General features: G+C 42.7%; 1 protein-coding gene across 8 annotated transcripts in view; it reads left to right on the top strand.

The window, feature by feature from the left end:
• Nucleotides 1-799: 799 nt before the first annotated feature.
• Nucleotides 800-27,237, top strand: part of IKZF2 (IKAROS family zinc finger 2) — a 130,484-nt gene continuing 104,046 nt past the window's right edge. For 2 of the 8 annotated variants that reach the window (XM_035138883.2, XM_035138841.2), the window contains exons 1-3: nt 1,966-2,207; nt 3,689-3,737; nt 4,260-4,364. In XM_035138883.2, coding sequence (XP_034994774.1) covers nt 2,205-2,207; nt 3,689-3,737; nt 4,260-4,364 — 157 coding nt within the window. In that variant the 5' untranslated portion in view covers nt 1,966-2,204. Of the gene's footprint in view, nt 896-926; nt 1,896-1,962; nt 2,208-2,246; nt 2,415-3,688; nt 3,738-4,259; nt 4,365-27,237 lie in introns of those variants that run through there. The other 6 variants (XM_035138858.2, XM_060282320.1, XM_060282332.1 and 3 more) reach the window with 6 other exon arrangements.

The following is a 27,237-nucleotide window of genomic DNA, read 5'->3' as shown; positions in this document are numbered from 1 at the left end:
CAAGCTTCAAACAGGCCAAGGACTTGGCTGGGTTTTTCATGCAACACACACAAACCAACAAATCCGCACGCAATTTGCTTCCGTTTCTTTCTTTGTTTACTGCCTAGAATCAGCTGGAGGAGGGGAAAAAAACCTCGCTAAAAATAAGAGGCACCGGTGTCCAAAAGCCCTGCTAAGGAAGAAGGAAGCAAAACACCCACAAACTTTTATCCCCTTCCCTGTGCTGCTCTTGCTTTCCTCCTGGAGGGAGGGGTGGGAAAAAAGAAGAGAGCGAGAGAGTGAGATGGAGGCCGATCTCTTCCCGGCGCGTCTCGCTAAGGAGGATCAGTAATCTGCATGGCACCTCTGGGTGCTGGAGAAGCAGCCTTGGCCGAGCAAGGGAGGCGCAGGCGGCGCGCGCGCGGCGGGAGCAGCTGAGCACTTGTCCTGCAATCGATTGCCGAGTCTGCTGAGCGGCTCCAGCGGAGCAGCCGGCGACGCGCCTCGCCAGACCTCGCTCTCTCTCGCTCTCTCTCCGTCTCCTCCCTCGCCGGCTCCGGGCGCCTGGGCGAGAGAGATGTGCGCCAGGAGGATGTGTGCGCCTGTGCGCGCCTGAGTTCCCTGGATCGGTTTCTCGGGGTTTGACCAGCTGTCCCAGGCTAACCCTGCTCTCTGAAGATGGAGGAAGTAAAAAAAAAAAACCATGCAGGATTACCCTTAGCTACAGATCCACTGCCTTAGTTTCCATAGCCAACTGCGGCGCGCAAACATACGAGCGTTACGCACAGGAGGAGAGGAAAAAAGAAAAGAAAAGAAAGGGAGGGAGGGAGGGGGAAAGGGGGGCTTAAAGAAGCTCATTAACAAAACAAACAAACAAGGGTGATGGAACTGATTTGCAACATGCTCTGCTGCTGAGGTAAATCTTTGCTGGGGGTGCTTATTTTGGATGGAGGGGGGGGCAAGAGCAGCTCTGCAAAATCTGTGTGCAAAATGCGACCTCTGTCTTCTGTGCATCTTGTGTGTGTCTGTGTGTGTCTGTGTCTTGCAAAGGCGAGGGGGAGCGGGCCGGAAAGGAGAGGAAGGTCTGTCTGTCAGAGCAACGCGTAATTATGGAGCATCTTCTGAGCCCCGGGAGTCAAATGACTTGTTGCTGTTTTTTCCCGATCCCCCCCCCCCCCCGCAAATATTTATAATTGTGCACGAAGGCGAAGAGGACTGTATGATGATGATTTTTCAAAACATTCTTCTTCAGTGTAGATCGAGCGATTCAAGGCAATATATATGAAAGCATAAGTCAGGTGTTTTTTTTTAAAGCAAGGAATCTGCTTTCTTGGGTGTTCAATTGATTAGTCAGTCCTCCCCCCCCCCCGCCCTCATTCTTTGAAACTGACAGGGGCTTGTCATAGTTGCAGTTTCCAACAGTCTCCCATGCAAGATGTATGCAAGGAAACCCACGATTAAAGATCTCTCTGAATGCGAACGCAAGGTTTTTCTGGCATGGCACACATTGCATTTGAAAACGCAGGGCTTAAATTACTTTGACAGGTTCTGCTATGGACTCGGGAAGGAGCACAGAGAGAGAGAGAGATGAAATTAAGATCTCTTTATTTCGCCCAGGGCCAAAAAAACACTTCTTGTGAAGCTGGCCTTGGTTTCTTGCTGCTTGCTTCCCTTTCCCTTTTAAAACTCCCTGATCCACCCCTTCCAGGCAACCCCTTTCTTTTCCTCCAAGACCCCCCCCCCTCGATTCTTAAGGAACCGGTGGATCAAGTTTTCTCTCGTCTAGTTAATCGCATTGCTTGTCGCTTTGGCTGACCTCTCTCTCTCTCCCTCTCCCTCTCCTTTTTGTTCTTCATCTTTCCTGAAAGTACGTGCCATTCCAACAAGACCATCCTGGGGAAGGGGGAGGAAAAAAGGTGGGTGGGTAGGACAGAGAGGGAGAGAGAGAGACGCTCCTTTCTCCTTCCTTGTGCTTTGTTTCCCCACAGATCCATTTGCTCTGAATGTGACCTACCTGTAAGTTTTCTTCCTCTTCCCTTGAACTCTGGAGGCGGGGAGGCGAGAGGGAGGAAGAAGAAGAGGAGGAGGAGGAGAAGGAGGAGAGGGGGCTGGCTTATTTCAAAACGCTTCCCCATCTTGCCTATACCTCCGGTGCACTATAATCCCCTCTGTCTCTTCGCTCTTGGCAGGGAGGAGGGGTTAGAAGCTGCCACCAGAAACCAGAAATGGTGAACAAACTTTTATTTTAATCATAGAACTTTTTCTCTCTCTCCTCCCCCACCCCACCCTGTATATTTCCTTTCCTTTCTTCCCATCTCTTTGCCTGGGATAGTATCTCACTGCCCCACCAAAAGCTTGTTGTTTTCAGACAAACCTCCCCCCCCCCCCGAAATCCTTGTTACCGAGTGTGTTACCTGCAGAAAAGGGAAGATAAGGTAATTTTGAAGAGGCGGGAGGGTATGGCTCTTCTGCCCAAGCATTTAGAGCTCATGTATTATATTTATTATTATTATATTATTAAAGCCATGTATGCAAACATCAGTTGGATGGCAGCTTCGCCTGTTGAAATGTAAGTGTTATGTATACTGAGTGTCTTAGGAATTTGATCTGCAGTTTGCAGAGTGGGGGAAGAAGACAGAGAAAAGTGTATATCTTATTTATTTATTTAAAAAAAGGGGGATGAGGTGAAGGGAAGTGGTTTAGGAGACAAGAAATGAAGCTGCCTGTTTTCCAGTAAGTAATGGAGAAATTCCAGGAGCTGGGTCTAAATATACTTGGCGATCAATACAGAAATGGCTCATTGTGAATAATTTAACTGCTTGGTGTAGCGAGAGTTTTGAAACTAAAGGCAAAAGGGAGCCGGGGACTGAGAGGAAAAATTGAAACTCTTCTTTTGCCATTACTTCCACACCCACCCTTCATTTTTAAAGTTTCCTCTTAAAATGATATGGTGCTGACGACCAACCTTTTCATTTCATTTCATTTTTAATCAAGTCTTGAGCTAGTGGGCGTCATCTAATACAGTGACTTAGGTTTCTGGAAAGTAATAGCTTGCTCTCTGCTAGTGGTTCAAGAAACTTTTTGAGATTACTACAGTCTGGAGCATGTGGTCTGAAAGTATTTTGGAAGGGGCTTCGGGGTTGACTAGAATAGATAAGTCAGAATGAACTGGGTCCTGTGTAAAACAGTTGCTGCAATTCTGCTTTTAAAAAGTATGGACTCACCCACTTGTTCTGAAGCCGAGGACACCACGGAACAACTGCGGTGGCAGGAAACCGTGCGGTGCCGGCATCCCACAAGACGTTAAGCTCAGTATCCCAAAGTTCTCACTTGCAAGTTAAGCCCCCTGAGTTCAGTCAGACTTAGTAGCAAGTACAGACTTACTAGCAAGTAAAGCATTGGCCTCTTTGTTGAAAGACACCCGGCACAAACAGGACTTCTTTAGAAACAGGGAAACTGTGATTCAGGTGTGTGTCTGTTTCCCTCCCACTTCCTTCTGCACAGGTTTGTTTCTGGCATTTAAAGTTTTCTACCTGCCTCAACACTTGGATGCCTGCAGGAAGATCCTAGACAGAGACACCTGTGCTGCTCAAACACTGATTAAATTGATAGCAGCAGCAGCAGAAAATGGGCAAATTGCTTAGGAGCCGAGATGTTTAATAACTGACAGAGCGAGGACAACTTTGACAGTGTCCTTTTTGCCTTGCAGCACTGCACTTTGACTATGGAAGCAGAGGCTACTGATGGATACATGCCATGTAAGTATTGCTTTTATTTTCTCTCATGCCTTTTGCTGCTTAGGGGCCAAATTTTCTATGTCTTCTTATTGAAGTCATTATTTTAAGAAAGCATGGGTTGGGTGACTCTTAATACTAAATACAGTATTGGGCACTTCAGTGTAACTGCATATATGTTTTGGATCTGTGCATTGAAGGAAAGCAGGGTGGACTGTAACTTTTTCATGTTTGTACTCCCTGTGTTTTTAATGCTCCCCTGTGGGACAACATATCCTGCTTTTAAAATTATACATACCGTGCAAAGTCAAGTAACTGAATATGACATGAAAAGGGGTGTCCCAGAGCAGCAAATAGGAAGTCTAATAATATTTTGCCGCAGACAAATGACCCTTCCTAAGCTGTGGAAGAATCTAATCATGCTGGGAACTGAGCTTTCAAATATGGTATAGTCTCCCCTCCCTTTCGCAAGCACATGTTCTTACTTGAACACAAATGTCAATTTTCCTCTGTGAAACTGATAGAAGGTTTTCTTCTATGGAATAGGTGACAATGAACTTTCGCCCGAAAGGGAACACTCCAATATGGCAATTGACCTCACCTCAAGCACCCCCAATGGGCAGCATACCTCACCAAGTCACATGACAAGCAGTAAGTCACCTTTCCTATGGCTTTTGCCTAGCAGGTTTATCAATCTTGTTCTATCTACGAAGTTTGCAAATGCAAGAAGAGAGGGAAGGACAGATTTGTTGTAGTTCATGCTAATGTCTTGTCTAAATCTGATCTTGATTGCCAATCTGAGTTATCCCAGGATGGCTTGGGGGGGTGCTAGTACTTATCTGAACCAGGTAGGAAAAGCCTAGGCTTTGCTAGAAATTGTTGTGGTTTCTTTTGTGATCGAAACAGTTTTTTAGGCATGATTCCAAAGCAAAGGCAAAATGAAGACAAAGAGCCAAGAATATTCTAAAGCTATATTCAGTGAGCTGAATGACTGAAGGCTTGACAAACCCCCACCCCTATTCTCTGTGGCTGTCCTGTCTTCCTCTCACTGCCTCTGAATTGGTATTATTTGTAATAGCTTTCTAATTGTTGAACCACTTTAAACTTTCTAACTTAGACTCAGGCTTCATACACACTATGCCTTTAAAGCACATTGGAAGCACGTTTCCCTCTGCCCTCAAAGAATTCTGGGCGCTGTAGTTTATTAAGAGCTGTGGGGAATTGTAATTCTTTGAGGGGTAAACTACAGTGCCCATAATTCTTTGAGGGAAATAATGTGTTTCAAGACCGCTTTAATTTTGTGAACACTCTATACCTTTAGAGTATTAAATATCCACTGGATGTAATAGCATGAGAAGATTTTATTTTTTTTAAGGATTGTGGGTTGCTTTTGATGTTGATTGGAATGTCTTAATGGACCTCTAAAACTGAGAAACTTGAATTTACAACTGTGTTTTCCATCTGTCCACTCTTATTGTGCATTTGCTTGGGGATTCCTGCAAAGTGGATTTTAATTTATTTTGCAAATAATGCTCTGCTAGAAAGGTGGAGCTTTAAGAATGAACTTGTTGTAATAATAAAGTATGATCTTCATATCACCCCTGGCTGAGAGGAAGGTGGTTATACTCAAGCTTTTCCCCTCCCCTCTGGGAGGTTATGAGTAAAACACAGGTTTTATGAGCCTTTTAAATTGAGAGTTACTATGAAATATCCAATTATTATATATATATGTTGCAAAAGAATACAATTGCTAGTACTCTGAACTAAACTTTATATGGTAGCCTCTCATAATTCAGACGTTTAGACAATTCCAAACCTGTGGAATTGGGGTTCAGATATGCATTTTATTGAGCTATGAAACTTTACTGCTCACTTCCTTCATTTTCTCTTTCTTTCTTTCATCAATGATGAGAAAGAAAACTCCTGTTTTATTATGTCGACAGGAATGCTTGCCCAAATTAGGCTGCAGTTCAGTGAACACTTACTTGGGAGTAAGCTTCATTGAACTCGGTGAGACTAGCTTCTGAGTAGGCATGCAGAAGAGAACACTTTTAATTGTTGGGTGAAAATGAACGCATTGAAACCAAGCAGTTGCTCTTTCTTAGAATGTTATCATCTAAATTCAACTGTTACCCTGTGCTAGCTTGTTAACCCAAGCCAGCAAGTACAATGCATAATTTTGTCTAGATTTAAAATAGATGGCTTCTTCCAGGATGGTGGATGGGAATCTATCTTTGTGCCTCTGACTTGCCCTGTGAATACAGACCCAGTTCTGTTGCCAAGCGGCAGGGCTTTTGCCTGAATACAGAGGACTTGGGGTTTGAACCTCAAAGCAGTTTATTCTTAGACCTTCACGAAAATCTTCCACTGATCCACCTGCACCAGAGACCCCGTTGACAGTGTGGAACATGCAGAGGGTGCTGTATGCACAGCAGCAGCAGCACAGATCTTTTGAATTCCCACTTCTGCATTTTCACTACCATTGGCACAAGGGTCCATAGCTGCCAAGTTATCCCTTTTTTTAAGGGAAATTCCCTTATGCTGAATAGGCTTCCTCATGAGAAAAGGGAAAACTTGGCAGCTATGCAAGGGTCTCAGTTTATGAGGCGGGGGAAAGGCCAAGGGGATGGAGTTCAGGAGGGGCCATTGAAGTGGAGCATACCTGAGATGTTGCCTCCTGTGATCAGGAGATAGAAAGGGCCACCAGTTTCTAAAGCTCTGAGCATTTGTAACTTCTTCAGGTTTATCAACAGCAATTTGTGTCCATGGACTGGTGTTCTGATGAAAGAAGCATATTTGTGTGTGTGAGAGAGAGTGTGTATTGGTGTGTGCCTATATGCACAGGTACACCAGTCCTTCTCTGTGGGAGTGGATAGCCCCAAAATGTGTGGGCAGGGCTTCCTATGTGGTTTGAATTAAATCTCCTGTCATTTATTTGATGAAAAATCTTTAGATGAGGTGCTTGGTACATTGAAATACATTTTGAGTCAAGTTTTTAAGCAGCAGTGACAGAACAGTTCCTGTATATTTTGCAAAAAAAATTGGGTTGAACCTATGGACTTTGTTACTTATTTCTGGTAGGACCTATGAACAGAAGAGCTTCCTTATTGTGATATTGTTGATCCATCTAGATCAGTATTGTCTTCTGGCAACAACTCTCAGCATCCTGTTGGCCAGGGGGCTTTCCTACCCCTGTTACCTGGAGGGTGTCGGGAATTGAACTGGGACCTCACACCTGCAGGATATGTGCTCTGTTCCTGTTCAGTAGAAATGTAATTGCAACCAAGTTGCGACTGGGGTTCTCTACAGGGTTTACTGTGGGTACTTTCTTTTGCCCACTGTTATTTCAATAGTTCGTCTGCATTTTCTTTGGAGAAGATGCCCTGGATAGCTCAGCTGGTTAGAGTGTGGTGCTGATAACACCAAGGTTGCAGTTCAATCCCCATATGGGACAGCTGCATATTCCTGCATTGCAGGGGGTTGGGCTAGATGATCCTCAGGGCCCCTTCCAACTCTACACTTCTGTGAATCTATGTTAAAACTAGCTAGATGGCAGGGCTTGCGTTTGCCTGTCAGATCCCTAAAAATCTGTTCCATCTGAAGCAAGGTCTCCACAGAAATCTCCAGAGAGTCCTTCAGCCGGCTTCTTTGCTGCTGCTGTTTTTGTTTTCTCAACTTCATATTTAGAAATGAATTGTTTGAAATTCTATCCTACTTTCTCCCAAAATATGTTTAAAACAAAATATAATGGCATGTAAAAATATCAAGACACTAGAAGGCAGGATGCTTGCTGAGAGCATTCTGATGCTTGTTGTACTACATACTGGCAGGACTGGACGATATGTGGGTTTCAACATTGTGATATATCTCCAGCTAAACTTCACAATATATCGATTTATCATGATGTCTGAAATAAGGATGGAGCTATGTGGAGGCACTGGCTGGCTTCACGGTTTTTCTTGTGTCATGATTTTTGCATAACACACACACACACACACACACACACACACACACACACACCATCATCATCATCATCATCATCATCATCATCAGGCCAAAAATTATGAAACTGAGATCATGATATGGACTTCAAACTGGTTTTGGATTATATATCTGTATATTTGCCCCCAGCCCTAGTTTCTGGAATCTGGATCTAGGCAATGGAGTGCTGTAGTGGTGGGTTTAAAACTTTCTCAGACATTCATACTGTATTTGGATCATTAGGCTCACCTGGTATGGATGGGCTTATGGATTTTGGCTGTTTACTATGTAGCAGTTCATACACTTGAAGGCAACAGAAACTTCTTTGTGCCTGTTGCATTTATGAGCTGTGTTGGCAACTTAGTCCTGTGCTGAAAGGCTGTATCATGCTTAGTACGGTATGTTGCATTAATACAAGAGTTGCCAAACATTTTGGATTGAACGGTGGGGGCGGAGTTGAATTTTGAGAGAGTGCTGGGGGCACCAGTCACAAAATGGCTGCCATGGTAGGGGTGTTAGCACAGGGGCCATGATGAAGCTTTGCCCATGATTATATTTCCATTTCTATTTTCTAACCTTTTGAATTTCTGCCTAGAGAATAAGTGCATCAAGGAGAGGGGAATACAGCAACTCTTTAGGAATCCAGAGATTCCTATTGGCTGGTATCCAAACAAATCACTCATCAATCACCCAGGGAGCAGCCTGGCTTGCTCATTTCACAGAAATCACTTAGGAAGGTACCTGCACATTTTGCTTCTTGACTTTCTTTCCAGGAGGGCTGGAGACTTCCTTTGGGGGGGGGAAATGAAATGAAAGTTCAGAGTCTGGGAGCCCTACTTGAGGTCCTGCACAAATGTGTGTGGGACTGATAGCTTAATTTTTTAACTTTAATAGAAAACGCCCACCCCCACCCCGAAATCAACAGTATTGATTCTGTTACTCCTCTGGGACTAATTCCTCCAAAGAATGATACTGTAGAAGCTTTTCCACTGTGGTTTTCCTGAACTGTATTTGTATCCAGTTGAAACAAGGAAGAAGCCCATAACAGGCAATTTTCTTGGCTTTTTTGTGTACCGTAAACAGTGTGTGTACCAGACAGGAGAGAGAAACAACTGCTTTCGAAACAAGCCACTCTCACCCAACTCTAGTAAAATTACATGCTTGGGAGAGAGGGTTTTTTCCCTTCATATTTATTAGCCTGTGGCAATTCCAGGTGAGTAAGACTTGGCTAAACTACTAATGATTTCAGGTTTGCTTCCAAAAGGTTGCAGGTCAAATATTTTTGGCACATGTTGCATAGATGTCAGTTCCATCTTTTCATTACCACATCTATAATTACATATAGCATACATAGATTATAGATGAAGCCAAGAGCTCCTCTTTTATAAAGAGAGCAGTGATATTTGCAACACGAGATTGTGTCTGCTAACTGACATGATTATATATACTGTGCAATATGTGTCTCCGAGAGAGAAGAAGAAAAATACTGTGTATTCATTGGTGGAGGATCAATTTGAATACCATCTTGAAAATTTTATAAGTGAGTGCTGAGAAACAAATTTAAGTAGTGGATAGGCACTTTTATCCAGCTTCAAGCCCTCTTGGCAGTGTGAGCCACTGTGATGTTGCAAAAGGGTTTTGGGGCACATTCTCTGCTTCTGGGGGGAACCAGCCATGCTCAAACATGAATCATAGAATCATAGAGTTGGAAGAGACCACAAGGGCCATCCAGTCCAACCCCCTGCCAAGCAAGAAACACCATCAAAGCATTCCTGACATATGGCCATCAAGCCTCTGTTTAAAGACCTCCAAAGAAGGAGACTCCACCACACTCCTTGGCAGCAAATTCCACTGTCGAACAGCTCTTATTGTCAGGAAGTTCTTCCTAATGTTTAGGTGGAATCTTCTTTCTTGTAGTTTGAATCCATTGCTCTGTGTCCGCTTCTCTGGAGCAGCAGAAAACAACTTTTCTACCTCGTCTATATGGCATCCTTTTATATATTTGAACATGGCTATCATATCACCCATGTTCAAATATATTAAAGGATGATTTGGCACTCCTGTTTGCATGGCAGGTGTCAGAGGCAGCTGCTTAGCCTGCCTGTGTAATTGAGCTCTCCTTGCCCTAGACCAGGCATAGGCAAACTCAGCCCTCCAGATGTTTTGGGACTACAACTCCCATCATCCCTGGCTAACAGGACCAGTGGTCAGGGATGGTGGGAATTGTAGTCTTAAAACATCTGGAGGGCCGAGTTTGCCAATGCCTGCCCTAGACCCATACTGCTTTCCCAAAAGGAGAAAAGCTACTGTCCTTTGCCCCGTACCCAAGGTGACGGGCTGGTGAGACCGTTGCTCACCCATGTGATTTATCTATTTAAGAGAATTCTAGGCTGCCTTTTAAAACTTTCATTATTAAGATGTAGAAAGGACAATGGCATTAGTAAGTTGCAATACAATAACTCTGAATGTACTTAAGGGGGGGAAAACAACCATCCACGAATGGTGAGAACAAAGCAGTGAGGGAGACATAAGGCAATGAACGAAAAGGAGGAACGTTGTCTTGTTAATCAGGGTGGGGTGTAGCAGGGCATGGTTTGGGCCGATCAGACAAACAAAGTCATTTGTCATAGGTTGCCAAATGAAGTCATACTTCACAGGGATAAGTGGCTTCATATGTTGCTTGTTCATAGCCTTCAAGTGGCAGCAAATTCCATTAGTCTAGCAGTCCCCTTTGGAACCCTAAGATGATGGGTCAATTTTTCAGAAGCAACTAGGAAGAAAGCTTCCCAGCGGTTCATGGTAACAAGAACATGCTTCCCTCCCTGTGTTACTGTCAGTCTCGTTGCAACTAAAGGGAAAATTATCCCAAAGGTAATTTTGCAGAGGGGAGGCTGGTGCTAATTCCTGAGGAAATTGTGAGAAGAAACAATTTGGGGTCTAGGACCAGTGAATGCTGATTCCAATTTCCTTAAGAATTTGTGCCCAGAAAGTAGCCATAAGGAGAGTGCCTTTTAAAGTAACTTCAGGAAGTAGATGTGTAAAGGCTGTAACACACTCCAAGTGAAGGGAGAAGGCGTTATTAAAACTCTGAATGGTAGTAGTCCCTCACTTTCTGCCATTCATGCATCCATTAAGATTGCCAGTGGTGAACTCTAGAAGTCAGATTCACCATATCAGTGCTGGTCTAACAGCTTATGTCCTGTTCCCACCCCCACTCCCCACCCCCAGTTGCACCAATAAGCTATTTTTTATTTGGGGCGATTTTGGATGCTTTTGTTTATATTCTGTGTGCTTAGTGTATGCAACCAGCTCATGCTTTTTCAGCTTCCAAAGAGAGAAATCTATTTGCACAGCAAGTCTGATCCTGCTGTGAACTTGGCATGGGTTGACACTAGATGACCAGTAAATCCACAAAACCCCATTAAAACGTTTAAAAATGCAGGTGCAATGTTGTATTTGACCACCTGCTTCTTGCTGTTCTGGTTTTGGAAAATACCGGTAGCATTGTTCCCAGGTGACAAGGTTTTAGAAAGACAAGTCACTTGTCCTATTTCCTCCAGAAAGAAATCACAGATGTTGTCAAAAGATTTAAAACATATTTTTTTTTACTGATAATTATTTTTAAACACAGAAAGTTTATTTTTGACTGACTCTATTTTAGTTCACTCTCACCAACCAGGTAACTGTGATGTTATCTCTGTGGTACCCAATGTGGTACTTTACACGTAAATCCACAGATAGATGTACATTTCTGGAACTGCACCCTTGGTAGCAACTAAACTGGCAGGGTGGTGGAGAGGATGGTTGTGACACAATGCCAGGTATTCCTGAATGAGACTGATCCACTACAATCTGTGTTCCAATCAGGTTTTGGAACTGAATTAGCCATGGGCACCTCGATGGGTGACCTTTATTGTGTGAGAGACGGGGGGAGTGTGACCCTGTTACTTCTGCTCAGTCGCTCTGTAGCTTTCAGTACCCTGGTCTCCTTTTGGACGGACTCTGTGGGGTGAATGTCAGAGGCACTGTATTACAGTGGTTTCATTCCGTTTTGGCAACTGCAACCTTGCTTTAAGGAGCTATTTGGTGCCTAGCTCATATATCTGAGTTTCTAACACTGCTGTTGAGAGTGGACAATAGGACAGTGATGGGCAACCTTTTGAGCTTGGTGTGTCAAAATTCGCTTAAAAACTGAGCATAACTCGGGTGGTGTGTCACTTTGAGAAAAAAACCCATAATTTCATGATATTTATAGTTTAAATAACAAAAATGTATAATTGTAATATAGAACTGTATTTAATAAACCAAAAACGAATTATTTAACCAAACCAAACCAAAAACCCCTTATTTATCACAAAGTGCCCAGAGTTGTTGAGCTTTTTTGGGGGAGCTGCTGACCAAAGTTTTGGAGGTTTTTTGGGGTGTGTGTGCAAAAGTTGCTTTGCTTTTTTGGGGGGTATGCCCCAAAGCTGCTGCGCTTTTTTGGGGGGGGGGAGAGAACAGAAATAAATGATGAATAATACCTTCGCTGGAACTAACACGCAGCACCGACATAGTCTGCCAAAGCGCCAAAAGAAGCAGCACAGAATGGGTTAAAAATGAACGCTGTTACACCCAATCGTCTGCCAAAGTGCCAGAAAAACAGCACAGAAAGGGTTAAAAAACCAATCTCTGGCTACCAGCAACAACAACAACAAAAAAGGATCTGGGTTTTAACACAGCGGAGATAAGCTGTAGCCTGAGGAGTGGGAGAACAAACGGGGGAAAAACAATAACTGCGCGAATGGGCCGATGGGGCGTGTGCCAGCAGTGAGGGCTCTGCGTGTCACGTCTGACACACGTGTCATAGGTTTGCCATCACTGCAGTAGGAGGTTTGGAGCAATGTTTCTTAAGCTTAGAGAAGATTGTTCACCCTCCCTCATGTTGTAAATGATGGCTGTATTTTATTATGGGAAATAATGTTTTCCCAGGTCAGATTAGTTTGTGACTAAAGTTTTGTAGCTTGTGACTTGTCTTGGTGATTTTTGGGTCAGTTGATGCTCTTTGCTTTGCTGTAACAGTTATCGGATGCCCCAGTTCCCTTCTTGGTGCATTGGCCTAGTTCTCCTTGAGGTGCTGAGCCTGGATCTGGGCTGTACCACTTCAAACTGCAGGTGGAGATTCACATGATTGAATGGTCCTCCACATCAAAATCCCCAGTGCATAGAAAACTTAGTGCCCCTTAACATACTATTTCCCCATGTGCAGGGAATGTTTCGGAATGGAAGAGAGTGGAGTCATGTGAGCTTCCAACCTGCCATCTAAAGTGGTACAGACCAGACACAAGCTCACCACTTCAGTGGCCTCAACTATGCCATTTCATCTGTTTTCATCTGGGGTCCTGCCTTTTTGAAACATGTTGGCTTTAAACAGACTTCATCCATTCCAATTTTGGAAAAATAATTAAATAGCTAAATCCTTACCTGGCCGTTAGTTCATTGCACAATAATATAACAAAGCTATTTTTATTTGGTGTGTCTTAACAGCCATGATCCATTTTTCCCCAATCTATTTCCCATCTTTCCTATTTTGTCACTTTGTTTAATCTTGACAACTTAAATTGGTTGTAAATGTCTGTTTGCAAACTTTAATTAGTATAAGCTATGTTTGCATGTGTACTATGAATCCTCTATTTTATTGCAAAACATATTGGATAATGTTGATTGAAAGTTTAAAATGCCAGGGTACTATTAGATTTTGTATGAACTATAAAGTATCTATAATGGAATAAGTATTTTGCAAGGTTGTTCTGATCAATTTGGACAAAATCAATATATATATCAAAATGCTTTTCTGGAACTGAGCTAAAGTGTTCAGTTCTGATTTCTGAAAAGAAAAAAAAATGGTGAGGAAAGCAAAGGAGTGGGGGTTGGAGGACAGAAGAGTGAAAAAACCCCAAAACCGTTGGAGGGTGGGTGGGGGAAGATGTAGCTTAAGTCTATGTGGTGGCAGTGGTTTTTAAATTTTGTTCTTCAAATCTAGAAGCTCTGTCACCCCTTGAAGCAGCAAAACTGCAACCTGCAGCGCAGCAGACTTGCCATTTTCCTTGTGCTTCTATCAGTGACACAACATCAGGCTGTAGCGTCTTTCCAGTGACATTCTTTAACAGGGAAACAGAAATGATAGCACGGTGCAACTGCCAACTGTCACCCTTCATTCACATGTTAAAGGTAAAGGGACCCCTGACCATTAGGTCCAGTCGTGACCGACTCTGGGGTTGCGCGCTCATCTCGCATTATTGGCCGAGGGAGCCGGCGTACAACTTCCAGGTCATGTGGCCAGCATGACAAAGCTGCTTCTGGCAAACCAGAGCAGCACATGGAAATGCCGTTTACCTTCCCGCCGGAGCGGTCCCTATTTATCTACTTGCACTTTGATGTGCTTTCAAACTGCTAGGTGGGCAGGAGCTGGTACCGAGCAACGGGAGCTCACCCCGTCACAGGGATTCGAACCGCCGACCTTCTGATCAGTAAGCCCTAGGCTCAGTGGTTTAACCACAGCACCACCTGGGTCCCTTCATTCACATGTAAGCCTGAGCCAAATCATAGCTTTGCTCCTGGTAGCTGGAGCTCCGGCAGAATGAAGCGGCTGTGTTTTTTGCTCCTGGTCCCAGTGTGCTTGCTCATTCATGCTAAACCATAGTTTCGCTCACCCACACCCGCAGAGTACACAGGGCCCTGACTTCAAAATCCAAAGGGGAAAGGCACTTGCAATAACTGAGAACCATTCAGGTCTTACCTCCCATCAGGCAACACCTCTGGCAGAACTGTAGCGGTGCCTCCACTCCGAATGGTTGAAACTCAGAAAAATGCTGTTCCAGGGGAAAATTCATTGTGATTTAACAGCAGTTTGAAGTTTCCAGTGCAGGATTTTGAAAGCAGAGAAGTGGAAATACTTGGTGGGGCGGGGGGGGGGGATGAAGAACTGTGAATTAAAGTGCCGTTCTGGACCACCATCTATCTACTTTCTAACTTCTGAGAGCCACAGATGCCACATTGCTGTGTCGGATGGCTTTCTCCATATGGCAGAACACATGCAGTGGCTCTCCACTGTTGGTTTTCTTTATGCTGCTTGTTTGTGTGTGTTTTGCAGGAGTGTGGCGAAAATGACCTTATTTTGCAGTGTGAGTCCCTGTGCTGGAACTGCTTGCCTTTTGGAGTCAGCTGGCACATGGAACTTTTGGAGAAGCTTCTATGTGATTGCTGTAATTTGGCAGATAGCTATCAACTTTCATGATAGCTTGCATGCTTTCCAGCAATTCTCCTGCAGAAACAAAGAATAAAGGTTTGGGGCTCCCTCCACTTTTTTTTTAAAAGAAAAATGCTGAAATTTAACATTTCTTTAAACTGAGCCAGGCCATGGTCCAAATAGCACAGTAGCAACTGGTAGCAGTTCTCCAAAGTCTCAGTCCTTCCATCCCAGCTGTGGCAGCTGAGATCCTGCAACTGGCGTGTGGGCTTTTTGCATGCAAAACCACCTTCAGGGCTCTACCTCTGAGCTCTGGGGAAGGGAACAGGTTCCATTCTTGAGTGGTGATCCTGCAAATATGCAAAGTGTACAGAGCCCTCAGAAGACTTTTATATGTGCCAGTTCCATAGTTGTTAGACCACTCTGCTCTCCTGCTGAAGGTTACAATGAGGGTGGAGTTGGATCATTGGTTAATCTGCGGCAGAACTATTATATTCACATTAATGGCTTTTTGGGGAAGATTGCTTTGTAATAAAGCACAACCTGTCACACCCTCTCCTCCCGCATGTGTGCGTAACAGTCATCCTGTCAGTTTCTCCCACACCCTCTTCAATCACTTAGAGGAATAGCTTGCTGTTCATTCAGCTTTTTAAACAGCTTCCTTTTGGCACCTTAGGCGGCCATGTTTGTTTCTCACACATCTGCCCTGAGACCAGAACTGAGCCATGCTATGGTGTGTGTGTGTGCGCGCGCGCCTGAAGCAAAGAAATATAGCAAGGGTGGGGGCATTATTTGGCCCTCCTCACCTGCAGGCACAATGTTATTTTGAAATTCAGCTTCTTCATTCTCTCAGTGTGTGAATAAATAGACACCAACCACCTCAAGCTTGGACTGCTTCCCAATGGGGGGGCTCCTAGTGCGACATAGTCAGTTCTCTAAGTGATAAGTGAATTTTCTCCAATATTTGGAGTCTTGCCCTTTAAAAATGTACAAATACTGCTACGTTCTGTCCATACCAGTGGCGATGCGGCACATATTCACTACAACCCTTGTGGTTGGTGCCATTTCAGCACCTTGTTTATTTTCGGCACTCAGATGTTCTGTGACATGTGTGTGCATGAGAGAGACCTCTAACATTTCCTCCTCTTTTTTTCCAGCCTGTATGACTTTGGTGCTTGCAAGATACCTGCATGCTGTTGATTTTGACAAAATGGCTTTACTAAATTCATTTCCTACCCACCCCCATTGGTCTCTAAAGGGCGAGGCGTCTCATTGAGTTAACATACAGTTATCTGCAACTGCCTTCCTTGGAGGAGCATTTCACCAGACATGACTCATCCAATTGGCATATGACATGATTCCACTTAATTTGCATACTGTAATTGTACAGCATTGTTGTAAAACTTGTTTGAGACTATTTCTTCCCTCACACCATAAGTTTGTCAAATTTCATTACTGGGTGTAATGCTTGTTAAGTACAGCTTACTAGTAATAGATGTGAAATTATATAGTATGTGCATACACACACATGAATATGAATAAATGCTTGCCTCTTTCTCACTAGGGCATGCCTGTAGGTTCTCCCATTGAGCATGCAGTGCTGATTATAGTGGGAAATCTAATAACAATATTAAAACAGTTTTCTTTTCTTTTCTTTCTTTTTTAAAAAAAGTTTTTATTGAACTATTTTCATGGATGACAAAACTGCATATGGTATCTCTGTTTTCAGTTCATAGAGTTTTCTACAGGTCAGTTACACTTGGTGTGAGACATTAACACAGTTTTTCTTCTTAGCACTTTATCTTTCTTAGTCTCACCACCTGCCCTGCTAGATCCTGTCTTCATGTAAAAAAAGGAGGAAAGGCTTAAACCATGCTGCAAACATGACCTGCGCTGTGGATAACTGCACTTCTGTTCTTTAAACATGAACTTAAAACTCCTAAATTTAATTTAAAAAAAATTCCTTCCAGCAGCACCTTAGAGACCAACTAAGTTTCTCATTAGTATGAGCTTGCACACGAAAGCTCATACCAATGACAAACATAAAGGTAAAGGTAAAGGGACCCCTGACCATTAGGTCCAGTCGTGACCGACTCTGGGGTTGCGCACTCATCTCGCATTATTGGCCGAGGGAGCCAGCGTATAGCTTCCAGGTCATGTGGCCAGCATAACAAAGCCGCTTCTGGCAAACCAGAGCAGCACATGGAAACGCCGTTTACCTTCCCGCTGTAGCGGTTCCTATTTGTCTACTTGCATTTTGACGTGCTATCGAACTGCTAGGTTGGCATGAGCTGGGACAAAGCAACGGGAGCTCACCCCATCACAGGGATTCGAACCACAGCGCCACCTGGGTCCTTGCACACGAAAGCTCATACCAATGACAAACATAGTTGGTCTCTAAGGTGCTACTGGAAGGAATTTTTTTTTATTTTGTTTCGACTACCTGTAACTTGCTCCTAAATTTAGGCTGTAATCCTAAGCACATGGGAGTAGGGTTGGCCCTAGGATTTCAATGGGGGGCAGGGGAGTTCAGGCACAGTACTCTTAAGTGAGATCTCCTAACCTGGAACAACATGAAAACAGAATTCCCATGGACTGCATCTGTTCTTATTGGATACTCTGTGCAAGGCAGAAATAGTGATGCCTCTATCTGTCTTGAATGCCCAACCTTGCCATCCTCTGGAGACAGCACTGCCAGGAAGTGAGGTCTCATTGAAATCCGCAGGGTTACTTCTGAGTAGACATGCATATGATTGCACTGCACAACTGTAGTTAACTGCATTTAGTAAGGGCTTGCATCCTAGTAAGTATGCTATGCTTGAGATTGCAGCCTAAGTCTCATTTAAAATATGTAAAATATTGGACTTCTGAGTAGATAGCGACTAAATAGAATTGGGCTATAAATCTACTTCTACTATAAATCCAGAGCAGTTGTCCATCAAACAATTAAAATAGTAAAAGGCTATGCAATTGGGGTTTGCCACTTTAAAACAACAACATGGGTATGTACTACTGTGCTTGAATGATATCGTGAGATGCTCTCAGCTTCAGATTATTAAAAAATAAAATAAAAAGGATAAAGTGCCAGCAAAATGGGGTGAACAAGTATCAAAGTGATAGGTAGTTAAAGGTAAAGGGACCTTTAGGTCCAGTCGCAGATGACTCTGGAGTTGCGGCACTCATCTCGCTTTACTGGCCGAGGGAGCCAGTGTTTGTCTGCAGACAGTTTTTCCAGGTCATGCGGCCAGCATGACTGAGCTGCTTCTGGCGAAACCAGAGCAGCGCACAGAAACGCTGTTGACCTTCCCGTCAGAGCGGTACCTGTTTATCTACTTGCACTTTGGCGTGCTTTCGAACTGCTAGGTGGGCAGGAGCTGGGACCGAGCAACGGGAACTCACCCCGTCTCGGGGATTCAAACTTCTGATCGGCAAGCCCTAATGTGCTCCAATTGGGTGCCCATGCCTTTCATGCAGCTAGCTTTCACAGTGCATGTACTGCTGCAATACAGATGCAATGTTTGACATGGAAAAAATTGAATGTTCCCAGTGGGAAAAGCCTTATGGTCTGGTTCCTCCAGTAGAAGTGCTACGTTGAGAATGTCTGTCTACTAACAGAAGGAGCTACCTAAGAAAAGTTACTCAGACCTCTGCAACAATTTCCATTTATTGGGGTGGGGGTGGAGAGATGATAAGACGTAGTTGCAAAAATAAAAATTATAGTGCAGTTGTGAAAGATGTAATTAGGAGGGGTGTTCACCAACCACAAGATTCCGTTGAGATCCAGATTCAGCGCTTTGTAAAACAACTCGCCTCAGTGCAAGGTGCTTCATAGGTTGCTCTGTTTGACTCATCTGCCCAAATCTGCTCCGTTTCCTCTCCTCGCCTTCACTACTGGGAAATCAAAAAACGTCTATAATTGTTTTCCTTTCAACAGAAATTGGTGAATTTGCAAGCATGGTGGCCCCAGAGTGGATAAAACCTGCCAAATTACAGGCAAATATGGTCTGGGCTTTTGTACTGGATCTTTTTAAATTCTGATTTTTTTTATTTTAAAAAAGGTATCTAAATTTCTTGTTTTGGGGCAGAACTGGATAACATTTGCAGACATTCTGATAGCATGAATCCTGACAAATTTAAAATAGGCATCCACAATGGTTTTCCAACAAGGGCAGCTATTATATTTGCTGGAATCTGTTCACTTTCCCCTCTTTCTGTATTAGAAAGTCAAAAAATGACTATAACTCCCCCTCCCACACCTTTTCTTGGAGTGGATAAAATTGCATACATACTAGCCCCTGCAAAGTAGATAGGTAAAGGTAAAGGGACCCCTGACTGTTAAGTCCAGTTGCAGACGACTCTGGGTTTGCGGCGCTCATCTCGCTTTACTGGCTGAGGGAGCCAGGTACAGCTTCCAGGTCATGTGGCCAGCATGACTAAGCCGCTTCTGGCGAACCAGAGCAGCGCACAGAAATGCCGTTTACCTTCCCGCCAGAGCGGTATCAATTTATCTACTTGCACTTTGACATGCTTTCAAACTGCTAGGTTGGCAGGAGCTGGGACCGAACAACAGGAGCTCACCCTGTTGCTGGGATTCGAACCGCTGACCTTCTGATTGGCAAGCCCTAGGCTCTGTGGTTTAGACCACAGCGCCACCTGTGTCCCTGCAAAGTAGATAACTCTTGCCAAATTATAGACAAATATGTACAGGAGCTTTTGTGCTGGGCACCTATAAAAAGTCATCGTTTCCAAAATGAATCAGTCTCTAAATTTTTTAATCATAGCTGTCAGTTACAATGGAGCCCTTTCACTGACCTCTCTCCATTTTGGCATCTTCCTTAAGCTTGGAGCAGACACGTGTTTTGCTGTTGCAAAATTCTTCCCACGCCCAGGTGCCCCTCCCCTCTCCAGATCCTGCTGTTTTCCTTAAGCTAGAGACACAGGTTTGATTTTACAAAGCTTCTGGTTTTCCCTGCAACATCCTGGCTTTAAAGCATAAGCTTAGAGACATAATTTCATGTATATTTCTCTGCAGGTCAGGTTAGGATCTTGGATAAGGACTATGGTACTGGCTCAGGACCAAGTTAGTGGTCCTGCAGCTGACGTAGAAAAATACAAGTTGTCTCAATAATACCTTGGGGAAACTGCCAGAGCTTTAAAGCATGGGCTAAGATAATACAAATAGAAACTTCACTTCCTGAGTGCTGCATCTGGCTAGTAAAAAGGGTTTCGACCTGTTGGGGCTGCCTTTGGGAAGGCTCCTTACATTGTTCCAGATCTCCCAATGAATCGGTGATCCAGTTGTTGGAGTCTGGTAGCAGAGGAGTCTCTCTAGGGTTCAGGGGATGGAATTTGAGCTCTGGTGCCAGCAGATTGACACTGGAAGGTTGGATCTGTCTTAACCTTGGAGGTATTGTTGTTGAATTGACCTGGTTTATAGCAGTCACGAAATTAAAAGACGCCTGCTTCTTGGGAGAAAAGCAATGACAAACCTAGACAGCATCTTAAAAAGCAGAGACATCACCTTGCCGACAAAGGTCCGTATAGTTAAAGCTATGGTTTTCCCAGTAGTGATGTATGGAAGTGAGAGCTGGACCATAAAGAATGCTGATCACCGAAGAATTGATGCTTTTGAATTGTGGTGCTGGAGGAGACTCTTGAGAGTCCCATGGACTGCAAGAAGATCAAACCTATCCATTCTTAAGGAAATCAGCCCTGGCTGCTCACTGGAAGGACAGATCGTGAAGCTGAGGCTCCAATACTTTGGCCACCTCATGAGAAGAGAAGAATCCTTGGAAAAGACCCTGATGTTGGGAAAGATTGAGGGCACTAGGAGAAGGGGACGTCTGAGGACAAGATGGTTGGACAGTGTTCTCGAAGCTACGAACATGAGTTTGACCAAACTGCGGGAGGCAGTGCAAGACAGGAGTGCCTGGCGTGCTATGGTCCATGGGGTCACGAAGAGTCGGACACGACTAAACGACTAAACAACAACATACTTTTCAGGCTGAAACATGGACCATCACACACAGTTATCCTTTAGTTTTTGCACTTCTCTGAATTTTGTGATTCATTTCTCTGCTCAAAAAGCACTAGAATGCGTATTTTAGGTAACAATGCATACAAAATATGTACTTTGTAAAAATAAAATAAATGACAAATTTTTGTGCATTAAAAAAACCACAGGCTGATGTGGAATACTATGGAACAGATGTATGAATGAAAACGCGTGAAACTAATACAGAGTGAGAATAAACTAATCCTTAATGTGGTCAGACGTGTATAGTCTTTTATAGTCTAATTGTTATTATTAAAATTTTATAAAGTTCCTAGCATTCTTAAACCTGATATTTCAGTGTAGGTTATTTATTGTTATTGTTATTAATTAAACATCTGTACTGCCTTTCTGTCCAAATGAACCCAGCGCAGCAAAAAAAACCCCAAACAGTAAAACAACACAACTAAAATAAAATTAGCAAATATTTTTAAAACATTTAAGAACAATTGAAAACATGTGTTCAGAACATGTATAGAAATATGTTTACGGAAATTTCTCTATAGTTGTTAAAAGATGCAGGTGCAGAATCTAAGAGACAGGGTGTAAAGGAAGAATCAGTGGGGAAGAAAGAGAAAAGCAAGATTGGAATAGCTGCTCCATTACTGGCCGATGGAAAGAGCCTGGAGAGGGAGGTCTCTCTGCACCATGATGGTCTTTCTGGGAGGCAAGGAGTGCAGTCGTATGGTGGCCCTTGATCTCCTGGACACTAGCTGAAGCCCTAAACCCAGGGGTCAGCAAACGTTTTCAGCAGGGGGCCAGTCCACTGTCCCTCAGACCTTGTGGGGGGCTGGACTATATTTTGAAAAAAAGAATGAACGAATTCCTATGCCCCACAAAAAGTACAAAATATGTTTATTCGGCTTTATGCCCATCATAAAACACAACACAACAAAATAAATCAAATAAAACAGCGGACTCGTACAAGCCACAAATAATATAACACAATTCACAGCTCACAAGGACAAATATTAACAATTCAAAAAGAAAAGTTTAAGATTATGATTAAAAATTTAGGCACTACGCTAAAATCAATATCTGATGTCATTATAGAAAATTCTTATAACTATTAATAATCAGCTAACATTCCATTCCGTCTCTTGTACGAGAGGACGGCTGTTAGGAATTTAGCAACCTGTAGAGTAATATAAGGATCCACATCTTGAAGAACCCAGGCAAGCTGTAGGTCAACTGGTTTGTCAGCCATAGGCTGGATTATGGAGTTTAGTATACTAGCACGAGCCAAACTGTACATAGGGCAGATATGCTCCACAAATAACCCAGAGATGCATTTTAAATAAAAGGACACATTCTACTCATGTAAAAACATGATGATTCCTGGACCATCCGCAGGCCAGATTTAGAAGGCGATTGGGCTGGATCCGGCCCCCGGGCCATAGTTTGCCTACCCATGCCCTAAACTTTCATTTGAAGTTGTGTCACCTGATATCATCATGACATCAGGAGATTGGCAGCAGGGTATGCCACCCCCCCACACATGTCAAAGTGGCCCATGGGGTCACTTGCTTCTGTTGAAATTTTTAACCTGAAAAACCCAAGCAATATGATCTTTCCAGTGGAGGGCACAAACTTACTAGTAAATATATTTTTTTCAAGCATCACATGATGTTTATGTTTTCTCTGTGTCCTGTGCCTGTTTTCATCTGGATTTAACTATGCTTTGTAACTGTGAAGATACAGTATATTTAGGAATATGCAAGTAGTTGCTGCAGAATGGCTTGATGGTCACAAAATAAAACTTTGTATGGATGTAGAACAAAGCAGAACTTCTTCATGAGGCCCTCTGTAATCATAGTGTTTTCTTCTAATATTCATCTCATTTCCCACATTTCTTCTGCTATTACTGCATCAAGACTCTGTCAGTTTCTGAAAAAGTTTTAATGCTGACATAAATTTATAAGCAGTCTTGCACGGAGCAATTTTAAAATATACATTTTTATATTTTGTGTATCGGTTGTATAATTTATGGTGTATGTGGTATCTGGGTTGCAGGGCATGTATGTTCATCCCAATTGTGGTTAGTCTGGCGTCAAGGTGTTTACATCAGATTTTCCTCAGTACACCTTTGATAAGGAAGACTGCCTGCTGTGGAGATTGCCTAACTGGAATACTAATGTCAACACTGATAAATACCTACTGAACAGAATTTGTGTGGGAGTAATAATTCAGTAATAAAATAGGTCAAATTAATTTTACTGCTTAAGGGGATCTCTTACAATAACTATTTTGTAACGCTTGCTCGGTGTTACAGAGTAGGTAGAGCTGGGATAATGTGATATATTTCCAGTTGTAAATGAGCTGTTATAGCGAGGTGCCTATTGGTTGATGGTTCAAATAATGCCTTTCTGCTTTTTGTAGGGTCCCAGGGGCTCTTGAGACTTTATTTCCTGCCATTTTGTAAGGAGTCACGAGATATAGAAAGCCAAGTCAAATGAAAAGTTACTGAATAATGCCGAGAATCTGAGAAAAATGAGCAGTGCAGTCAACTAACAGCACAATCTAGAACATGTCCACTCAGAATTAAGTCCCACTGAGTACAGTGAGCTGAGATAATGACTGTCAGAGTGTAGGCAATTTCTCTCATGGTTGAGTAACAACAGCGAAGACTTGCAAACTGGGAATTAGCGGGAAAAGTTTCCAGAGTGACTTGAGCCTTAGCATTGCTTTTTTTCTGGAAATTAAGCACCACCTGGTCTATATTCTCTCTTGGAAGTCACTACTAACCTCCTTGTTTGGATCCATCGAGTGATAATCTTTAACATTTTGTTGAGTGATTGCTTGTACATATTCTGCAGTGATAAAAGAAGTAAAACAGTCAGGATAATTATTATCCTTCCTCCATTGTGCTTTAAACTTCTTCAGCATCTAATTATGTTTTTCCTGTGGACTTCTTGTTTCTGAGGTATATAAACTTAGTTGGTCTTTAAGGTGCTACTGAAGGAATTTTTTTATTTTGCTTTGACTCAGACCAACACGGCTACCTACCTGTAATTAGATTTTTTATTATTATTCACTCTTCTCTTCCAGTTCCTTCTCCATCTGCCTTGTATAGAATTTAACTTGCCAGAATTTCTGGCTCTTTCTATTTCCCCTTTTATTGTGTAAAATTTATTCCTTTTAAAAGTACCCCACGTCTAGCCTTCTGCTGTGGTGCAAGACTTGTGAAATTTTGCATTATTCCCATGGGATTTACAGAAGTATGTTTTGGCCGTGAAGTTACATTTAGAGTTAGGGATTGTCAAGAATGTGTGTTTGGGTGCTATTAGAAAAAATACCTTTTGTCACACAGACAAAACAGTCTGTGTGGAAGGTGAAGAAGATATTCTGCAACCAAACTCCCATGATTTCAGAGGCAAACTTGCAGTCTCCACATAATTCTACTTTGGAGCATAAAGACCACTTGTACAAGTCAAGTTCGTGAGAGAGCAAAGAAATAAAAAATACAAATTGTTACAGTGCATAGTTTAGTTACCGAAGATATTTTGAACCTGCTCTTCATTGTTTTCTGATTCCAGGGCAGGTTACAACTTAAATCATGACATCGAACTGCTGATAAAATACATCATAAATATTTCATCTCTTTACAAGCCCCACCCAAAAGGGGTGTTCAGCCCCTTTCCAGCAGAAGGAGGATGAGTAGGGATCAGAGCAGTCTTAAATTGCCAAGGTCTGCTCCCTCATGATTGTTCAACTATATCCCAGTGACCTCAGTCTCCACTCCCCATAGGGCAGGCATAGGCAACCTTGGCTCTCCAGATGTTTTGGAACTACAACTTCCATGATCCCTGACCACTGGCCCTGTTAGCTAGGGATCATGGGAGTTGTAGTTCCAAAACATCTGAAGAGCCAAGGTTGCCTATGTCTGCCATAGGGAATCGAAGGGAGTGTCCTTCAGGTGAGGGAGATTGGGGTGGCAGAGCAAATTTACCATTGCTAAAGGTGAAGCGCCAATGTCTCAATGTCATAATGGCCAATCACATATAGTTATAATGGCCAATCACATATAGTTATGTACTGATGTCATTAAAGGGAATGAAGCTCACAAGAATGAGGTTACAGGTTCCTGTATTGGGATCAGATAATCTCAGAAAATATAACCATTTGTAAGCCCTTCTTAACCATCCTTGAAAATTTAACAAAATGAGCTCCCATTGATTGTAGCATTTTGCAAAACTGCTCCTGTTCTGAATTTGGTTTTGCGCTAGTCAGGAAAGATACATTTTTTACATGTGAATCTTGAACTATACAATTGAACCTTCAGGGTTTTTGTTGCTGTTAATTTGAAACTGTAATCCTTGGGCCTTAGTACTGTAATAAGGACCATTAATTGTAAATGTCCTGATGATGAAGATAAACAGTCCCCATCTTGCAGGTTTTGCAGAACAAAAGTGTAACAATTTATTCAGTTAAAAACTAGGTAGTGAATAGAGTTTAAATGTATAGTCATATTGATTCAGGTGAAGACATCTAATCTCAACATCATCTTCTCTGGACCTAAAGGGAAACACACTTTGGTCCTATCCAAAGCTAGGGGCTTTTGTTATCTGTATATGTGTGTGTGTGTGTGTGTGTGTGTGTGGTTACGGTTACAGTCTATTGTAAAGGTACCTTGGGGATCATTTGAATAATGGAATTTTAAAAAAATGGAATCTTCCATTAAAAAATGGAATATTAATTTTCTAAATGTTGTTTCCCACACTTGCCTGCCATATATTTCTTGAAAGCCCACGAGGAAAGGAGAGCAAGGCTAGAACTCAAAAGCGTTTTGCCCACCAGAAATTGGAATTCAGAGATAGACTACCTCTGAATCTGGAAGTTTCATTTACTGGTAGTTGCCATGTATTCACCATGAATTTGTATATTCTCAGTACAGAACAATCTAAGCAAATGGCCATCACCATTGTGTGTGACAGCAAATTCCAAAAGTTAATTCTGCATAATGTGACATAGTAATTTCTTTTTCTGTCTTGAATCTCCTCCTGGTTAATTTCATCGGCTAAGCACTACTCAGTTCTGTATTAAGAGAAAAGAAGAAAAGTGCCTTTTTTCTCACCTGACATAATTGGTTGACACCCCTAATTTGAATGGTTAAATGCCCTTTAAATGCCTTGATTGTATAGACCGTAATTAAAATGTGTTAACTGTTATCATACATGTGTTACATTTTTCTGTGCTTGCTGTCTTATATGAGAACAGATGAGGTGAGTTAGGTTCCTGGAAACTAGAGTTAGTGCCTGGCTGTAACTTTTGTTCTTTTTTAAGCAAAAAAAAAACCCCTAGAAGCAGCTCTTGTGGTGGGTGTCACTAGATGGCAAAGACATGCTTGCCCTATTTAATGGGTAATTATGAGTTCACATAATCACCTTTCTAAAATTTTCAACCGGATACCTTCCTTATGCAACCTTCTTGCAAAGATACGTGTTTCAGCTTTTGACCTATAATAATAGCATATATTTTAAATGTGTTGCTGTAATGTGGTTGGGACAGGAGAAATAGAAATGCGGCCATTTCCCGGCAGATAGTAATAAGATTCTCCCCCCCTTCCCTCAGGATGCCCAGTGCGCTGAGAGAGGTTTGTAATTATTATCCCAAGATTGATGCTTTTGGCGGGAGTGTAAATTTTGTCCAGTAGTAATCCATTAAGAAATCAATAATCACCCTACCCTGAAATGCAGTTTGTTTTCCTGCTTGTGTATGAACACCAAGGGTTTGCCCCCCCCCTTTCTTCTAAGTCAGTGTCTTAGATTTTGTCAGAGAAGTGATGAATACAAGAATGGTCAGCTGAACTTAAATAATTCTGAAACCTATTTAGTTTCTAGTTTTCAGCCTTGTATTTCTGCAGCGATTGTGCTAGAAGAGGGAAGAAGAACTTGTAGTTCATTCCTGCAAAGAATGAATAATAAAAAAATCTAAGTGCCTCTCACCATCCCAGATCATTGACCATTGTGGCTGGGGCTAAGGGGAGTTGGACTCACCCAACTTTGGAGGGGCCATGGATTCCCCAGTTCTGAGAGTCTGGAATTGCAAGTTCTCCCTCCGCTTGGGCTTCTCCGGAATTGCACCCACCCGCTTCCTACCCCCTGATCTGCCACCTTGCTCTAGCACAGCAAATCCCACTAGGGTTCACAGTACCCAAGAATAATTACTGGTGATACTGTAATTCATCAGAGAACTATTGATCAATGCAGTGCGATGAACTAGAGGCAAAATGGTGTTGTTTTTTTTAGAGAAGTTTGAAAAAT

This window comes from Zootoca vivipara, chromosome 1 (genome assembly GCF_963506605.1).
Source record: "Zootoca vivipara chromosome 1, rZooViv1.1, whole genome shotgun sequence".
Taxonomy (NCBI): domain Eukaryota; kingdom Metazoa; phylum Chordata; class Lepidosauria; order Squamata; family Lacertidae; genus Zootoca; species Zootoca vivipara.
This window is presented reverse-complemented; position numbering and strand designations above follow the sequence as displayed.